The 7,245-nt window shown below is 53.2% G+C and overlaps 2 protein-coding genes across 2 annotated transcripts; one reads left to right on the top strand and one right to left on the bottom strand.

Moving 5' to 3' along the window:
• Positions 1-1,616: 1,616 nt before the first annotated feature.
• Positions 1,617-3,557, top strand: CTRU02_213836 (cytochrome P450; the record flags this gene model as incomplete). Its single annotated transcript, XM_036731094.1, has 2 exons — positions 1,617-1,980; positions 2,035-3,557. The coding sequence occupies 2 exons, from the start codon at positions 1,617-1,619 to the stop codon at positions 3,555-3,557; spliced, it is 1,887 nt and encodes a 628-aa protein (XP_036577179.1).
• A 1,572-nt stretch (positions 3,558-5,129) lies between these two features.
• On the bottom strand, positions 5,130-6,813 carry CTRU02_213835 (feruloyl esterase; the record flags this gene model as incomplete). The annotated part of the gene is made up of 4 exons (XM_070206138.1): positions 5,130-5,356; positions 5,413-6,010; positions 6,059-6,476; positions 6,515-6,813. The coding sequence occupies 4 exons, from the start codon at positions 6,811-6,813 to the stop codon at positions 5,130-5,132; spliced, it is 1,542 nt and encodes a 513-aa protein (XP_070060170.1).
• Between the last annotated feature and the right edge of the window lie 432 nt (positions 6,814-7,245).

Below are 7,245 nucleotides of genomic sequence, written 5' to 3'. Positions count from 1 at the left end.
AGACCGACTCTAGTAGTGCGCAGATATGAAGAATTAGTATGTTATTTAAGAAAGGAGAATACAATCGAGAAGGCGTGGATAGGACGATAGTAATGGACTAAGATCCCCTTTTCCTAGAGTCGGGCTTCGGCAGCGAGGAAAACCAGGGAGTATTATTTATCGACAGATGAGCTCCATGGCGACATGCAGAAGATATCCACAATTAAAAAATAGAAAAAAAAAAAAAAAAAAAACAAGCAGTCGGGCGTCTGAGGCAAGACTGAGAGATAGCGTAATGTCCGACCGACATAGGACGGGGGGGGGGGGGGGGGGGGGGGAGATGAGATGCCGAGGTCGAAATAGGTGTGGATTGGTTCCCTTCAATGCCACTCGTAACTATCAATGCTCCTGCCCCCCCCGAAAATGGAGCTCAGGGGACCTTGGAACCTAGGGAAAACGGGGCCGCGGTGATCGGGCGGTCGGCCGTCTGACAAAGTAGTGCTACGGGATTGGATGCCGGAGCTGTCGATACAGAGGGGGCCACCGTGATGCCTTTCGGGAGGCCCGAGGTGGTGATGCCCTGTTTTTCGGTCGCTGAACCAAGTTACAGCTTTTGCCTCTGTTGACGCAGTTGGTTCCCCCGAAATGGTTGTTGAGGATCCGATTTTACGTGTGCAACGGGCAGAAAGGGCAGAAAAACAGAGTCAGGCCCTGCATTAAACTCACAGGGCACTCTATGACTGCCGGAAGCCAAGAGATTCGCGGCTCTTACTGGGAGATTCTTCTACTTCTTCTCCTTTACACGTGTGTGACATCTTAGGTAAGCTAATCATTATTGATAAGCAGCCATCAATGATTGGCTGGTTCGAGTGTGCCCTGATGGCGTGCACCAATGATAACAACGGTCCAGACCCCCCCTATTACGTGGGTGGCACAACGAGCCGAGGCGACGGATTTCGGGACTTGAGACGGACGACAACGGTGTGCCGCTACACTAAGTGCGCTAGGAACGGGTGCTAGTACAGGCACCTGGCAGTAAGGAAAATTTGCATCGGCAGGGATCGATATAGAAAGCCGTAGTGGGCCCCACCCGCAATTTCAGGGCCTGATTCGGTGGTTGCTTGTATTGTTGGAAGTTTCGTCTCGCCTCGGTACCTCTTAGCGCAGATCATCCATGATCCTCGTCTTAATGTCAGAACCCTGTTCGTCCCTACCAGCGCCTATCAAACATGGCCAATGTGCTTCTTGTCCCCGGTTTTTACTTCCTATTTTTTCCCTCGAGGCATTCTTTTGCCTCAGTTCCGCTGTCATGGTAGAACCGCGGCTTGTCTCCGTTCACATCCTTCACGGAGCCGATTAATGCTCTCATCATAGCGTGGCCCCCCAAACGGCCCGCATTTTCGGACTTGAGCGCTCATGAAGTCATTGCTCCCTATCGTTGCCCCGTTCAGGGCTCTTTTGACGTGAACCTCGGCAGGCCACAGTTTTTTTTTTTTTTTTTTTTTCTAGTCTCTCTTTCCCTCTGTCCCTTTCTCGTGCAATGGCCATGGGCTGTTTGTCGGCGTGTTTCCACCGTGGAATTGGCATTGCCCAGGGTCGGATTGGATAAGCTACGGCATGGATTCGTTAATCTGGCCATGGGTACGTACCGTTTTGAATTGCGACTTTTCTATTTACCAATCCCCCTTCCTTTACTACTTATATATCGTGAACTCGTTGCTTCCCCCATCCGGTACGGCTTTTGGTTTATTGTTAGACGTGCCTTATCTATTAATACAAGTGATTCATACCATTTCTTAACCCATTTTCATCTTTGTTCGATATTCAGACTGGTACACCACTACATCAACACATCTTCAACGCCCACCATGTCATCACAACGCTTCTACCTTCTGGGTGAAGATCCCTCTACCACAACAGAGATCGAGATCCCTGCCTCAACAGACGAGGAGGGTCTTCAGCATCTTGCCGCCTCTCACTTTGCTGTCGTCGACCACAAGGGTAAGCTTTCTACCGTCTCCCACCGCAATTGCGACCAATCACTAACAGTCTTAGGTGTCGGCTTCACCTTTGGAGATGAGGCTCTGACAACAGTCGCCGACGTCCTCGCTGTTGAGGGCCCCGTTGCTATCACCATCGATGGCCATGCCGTCCGCGATGTCCCTGGCCCGACCGGCCTGCCTTTCATCGGCAACTACTTCGAGGTTTACCCCGACCATCTTGGCAACCACCAGCGCCTATTCGAGAAGTACGGCCCCCTCTTCAAGACCAACAACATGGGCTCTGTCATCTACCACACAAACGACCCCGCTCTTGCCAACATCGTATTCTCCGAGAGCGATTTCTTCACCAAGAACATCATCCCCGGACACCCCCTGTACCCCATCAAGAACAAGGAGTCCGGTGTCTTTCTGGGCGACACCGACACCCCCGAATGGAAGCTGGCCCACAAGTTCCTGCCCCCGGCTTTCGGCCCCAAGGCCGTTCGCCACTACGCGCCCACCATGCAGGCCACCATCGAGGACGCTTTCAAGGTCTTTGACGAACTCGACGAGCGCGATGAGGCCTGGAACGTCTATCCTTATATGCTGAAGCTCGGTTCCCAGGCCGTTGGTAAGCTCGTACTCGGCATGGACTTCAAGCACTTCACCGCTGTCGATGCCCCGCCCCATGAGATGGTTATGCGTATTGCTCAATCCCTTGAGCTGAACAAGAAGGTTACCGCCATGGGTAGCTGGTACGCCTCCCTGCCCTTCGGTGACCCCAAGCGCCTCCGCGATGCCCGCTGGCGCATCATTGAGATGATGAACGAGTCCATCAACGCCGCCTCCAAGGGTATCGAAGATCTCGAGCTGCAAGAAGCGGCCCTCAAGGCCGAGAACATGGTCGACTACGTTCTGCGCGCCGCCGACCGTGAGGGCAACAAGCTGCCCAAGGACCGCATCATGGAGCCCCTCGTCGTCGCCACCGGTGCCGGCTTCACTACCACCTCTTCCCTTCTCTCCTGGCTGCTGTACGGCTTGGTCGCCTACCCCGGTATGCAGGAGCGCCTGCTGCAGGAGCTCATCGACAACGACTTCGACGAGAACACCCAGATCACTGCCGAGCTCACTCAGAAGCTGTCTTTCCTCGACAAGTACATCAAGGAGACCCAGCGCAAGCACAACCCCTCCTACCAGCCCGCGCGCACCTCAAAGGTCGACATGATTCTGCCCGGTGGCTACAGACTGCCCAAGGACTCCATCGTCATCCCTGCCATCCACCACATCCACAACAACACCCTTGTATGGGACAACCCCGCTCGCTTCGACCCCGACCGCTGGGACACGGAGAAGGTCAAGAACCGCCCCAACGCCTCCTACATCCCCTTCGCCACCGGCCCCCGCATGTGCATCGGCTTCAACTTTGCCCTGCAGGAGGTCAAGGTCTTCCTGCCCAAGCTCATCTACCGCTACAAGTTCAGCCTGGCTCAGGACGGCCCCGTCGAGTACGACCCCATGTTCCAGCTCATCCGCCCCAACAACCTGTACGTGCGCGCTGAGCGGAGAGTCAAGTGGCCTCCCAGGAGCGACGCCTAAGTGTTTGAAAAAAAAAAAAGGTAGTATTGGGATATGAGTAAAGGGTGTTTGGGGGGGGAGAAAGAAAAAACAAAGAGTTCATTTTGTATGTACCATCATCGTCGGTGTATACCCTGGAGCATTGCATGGCGCAGAAATGGGAGGTTTTTTTGGGATAGATCTCATGACTTAGACATAGAACTGGATACCGATCTAGACTAATTACATGTTTATTTTGTTTACATTCTCATGGTGCCATGTGACCATATGTAGTGTCTGTCATCAATCGTTTCGTTGACGTTAATGAGTTGCAAATTCATCAAATATACGGGGTAATACCATCTGAGAATGAAACATAGGCGTAGGCTCAAGTAACCGAGGCTCATTCCCGGGCCTGAGCTTCACCTGTTGAGTTGATCTAGGCAGTTACGGTGGAAAGCCATGCAGCCGATCTGTGCCCTGTCGTAACTTCCTATCAATGTTCAATGAATATGCAGTGACACATCTCTAAAAAGGCCAGGAACGCCTCTACTTCTGATTGACCCGTGTCACCTGGCCATCTGTATTGCGCTTGCCTTTCTTGTTCGATTTATCCGATTTATCTTTCAAGGAAGTTGCAACTTTCCAGCCCCTCCAACTTGTAGAGCCGTCCATCTTGGCTAGCCTTACCGCCACCTCCTTTGCCTTTTACACATCCCCACGGGACCCTAATTTCCAATTCTTCGTTTGATAAATGACAACACCTACTCAGGAGAGCCTCAATACTGTTGGAGGAACATGCAGCACGTCCATCTTTTCGAATACACACCGCTACCCAACCCGAGATACACGCGTCTAGTCGTGCTCCGCCGTGGCGAACACGACCCATCGTGTCCCTTACCCTGCGACATCAGGAGATGAAAGTTGACCGCCCAGCAGCTTATCTGGCTCTATCATACACATCGAATAGTGAGACGCCCAGCGTGCCACCTACGGTCCATAAACCCGACACCAATACCGTTGGCAACGGCATCGGCAAGACTGGCAGGCAGCTCTTGATATCGCCCAAGTGTGCCGCTGCTCTATGAGTCTCCGAAAGTCCTCCCACAAAGCTTTCAGACGGCGCGGCATCTTGCTTGTCTAAATCGACGCCATATGTATCGATCAGGCGTCAAACGAGGAGAAGAGTGCCCAGGTGGCCACAATGTTCGAGATTCATCAAGAAGCAAAACGCGTAGTGGTTTGGTTCGGCAAAGATAGCGCACCTTTGACGGCAACATCTTTCGCATATATGGCTCCTTGTGCAGTACTCCCCAAGATTCATGGTATCCCTTCCTTTGGGATTCTTGATACTTTCACCAACATAGTGAAAGCATTTGCTACGAAGAAGATTGTCAAGCGTACGCCGATGCTGCATTGTGGGCGACTGTTCCTCACACCTGATGGGCGCCCAGGATTCAGTGTTTCAGGAATACCTAAAGAAAATGTGATTCTCCTCGTTGGTGGACTGAACTTCCCTTCATTTTAGACGCCGAGGAGAAGGGTATCTCGTTGAATAGGTATCACATTTGGGTGCGATGGTTGGAGGTTGTGAGGCATATAATTGACCCCTAACTAGACACAGATATAAGAATTCCAGTCGTCGGCATTATTCCCAGCAAGCCTGGCAGTTTGCGGCCAGGGACAAAGCTTTCTGGTCCGCCCACTTCCATCCGCCGGCGAGCTTCCCAGCAGTTCGGTAGGAGCAGCACCCTTCTCAACCCAATCGACCAAGGCTTCTAGTGAATTCTGTTTCCCGGGAACCTGGGGATATGTGGACGCGCCGCCGCAGTGCCCACCTCCTGCAAACACCAGTCAATCTCATATACGTTAGCCATGCGCACTTGGAGCCACTTACCAGGAACCATGAACAATGACGCCCAATCCTTCCTGTCTCCCGTCACCTTCTCAACCTCCTCCAGATGCTGAATCGGCCACGTTGCAGCGTTATACGGATCAGCCCAACCCTGCGTAACGAGCAGCTTGCCCCCGCTAGCCTTGAAAGCCGTCAAGTTGGTGCTAATCGAATCGATCAAGCTCCCGACCTTTTCATCCAAGGCATCAACATCGCCAGCCCAGTCGAAAGTGGTGCCATTGTAGCTCAAATCGTCAAAGACCATGTTTTGCAGTAGAGGCAGAGAAAACGACAAGGACAAGCGTCCCTCCTGGGGCATCCATTCAGATTCGCTCCCAAGGTCGAAGCCGGGGTAGAGGCTTGCGTTGGTCTCAGAGTGGCGCGGGCCGGCGTATATTTCCCTGGCTGCGACGAGTTGTTCCGGCGTGAGGCAGGTGGTGGTGTTGGCAGCAGATGTTGGACAGGCGAGGTTTTGGAGGTCAAAAGTACAGGCCAAAGGGTTCTCGAGGACGCCATCCTTGACGCCGTCTTCGGCGTCGCATTTTTCGAGTACTGCACTACGGATGAGGTTGAGAGACTCCTGGGGTAGGAATGCCGATCCCTGCACCGTGTCAGACATGCTGGCGTCAACTTTGCTCCCCAAACTTACCTGTGTCACCTGCTGATTCCATAAAAACGACAGTGCGAGGTGTGAATACCAGTTGCCCGGGCATCCCGCGGCAATACCATCAAACAATTCTGGATGATACTCCGCCAAAGCAAACCCCTGCGCACCTCCGGTTGAGCACCCCTTATAATACGAGCGCTCTGGGGACTTGCCATAGTGCAGGGCAGCAATCTCCCTAGCAGGCGGCGTGAACAACGCAATGGAGTTCCTGATCCACGCGAGAACCTGGTTGCGGTCGTGCAGGAACGGCAGGCGGATGCCTCCGGGATACGCGTCCCCACCATTGTTATCCTCCGCCCTATGTCCGCTGTCGCCTCCCGCGGTGGCAAAGCCTTTGTTGAGGTTTTCTACCATTGCTGCGTAGTCAATCTTGCCAGCTAACCCTCCGTTGCCTAGTTGCATTAGCCAAGTCTGTCATCTGCTGGGAACTGGCTTTACCTACCGACAGCGAGGAACCTGCCATTGTAAGAGCTTGCCTCGGGAAGCCAGACTTCGAACAACACTGTGTTGTTCTCTGGGTATGGGATGGTGCCGTTAACGCGGCAGAAGGAAGCCGTGTTAAAAATTGAGGACGCGTTCACGGTGTTTGCTGCGACGAAAGCTGATTCAACTGCTACCAAAGCAGGCACCGATGTCTTGACTAAATCAGCCAATGCGGCGCAATCCGGAGTGCTGCTGGATGGCGCAGCGCTCGAAGCTGTGACGAGCCAGACTGTTAGGGCTATGGCAGACAACATGATGTAAACGCGGCGCTTCCAACGCGGGTGGTCTTGTAGCTCAATAAGCCATGGCTTCGAGGGCGAACAGCGCCATATATGTATACCCCATATTGGAGGCTGCTCAGTGGGGACGAAGTTCAATCCGCGCAACGGGCTTCGAGTTTCCTTGCAGAGACGCTCCATCCCATTGTGTTGGGTCCGTTTTCGGTCATCGGCGCCGAGGCCGATGGGCATCATTAAATTACAACCCACGAGGACAGCAAACGAGGTCTATGAGGGGAGGTAAACCAGTCGAAAACAAGCATGATAACCCCACATAGGACATTTGACAGTTGCCGGGTTCCGCTGGGAAACAACGATTACTAACCTCGGTCAACGGCGCCGAAGCCGGTTTCTATTCAGCATAGAGATGGAGTTGCAAAGACCATGGATCTAGGGGTGAAGTGCGTC

Source organism: Colletotrichum truncatum, assembly GCF_014235925.2.
Source record: "Colletotrichum truncatum strain CMES1059 chromosome Unknown Contig_0010, whole genome shotgun sequence".
Lineage (NCBI taxonomy): Eukaryota > Fungi > Ascomycota > Sordariomycetes > Glomerellales > Glomerellaceae > Colletotrichum > Colletotrichum truncatum.
This window is presented reverse-complemented; position numbering and strand designations above follow the sequence as displayed.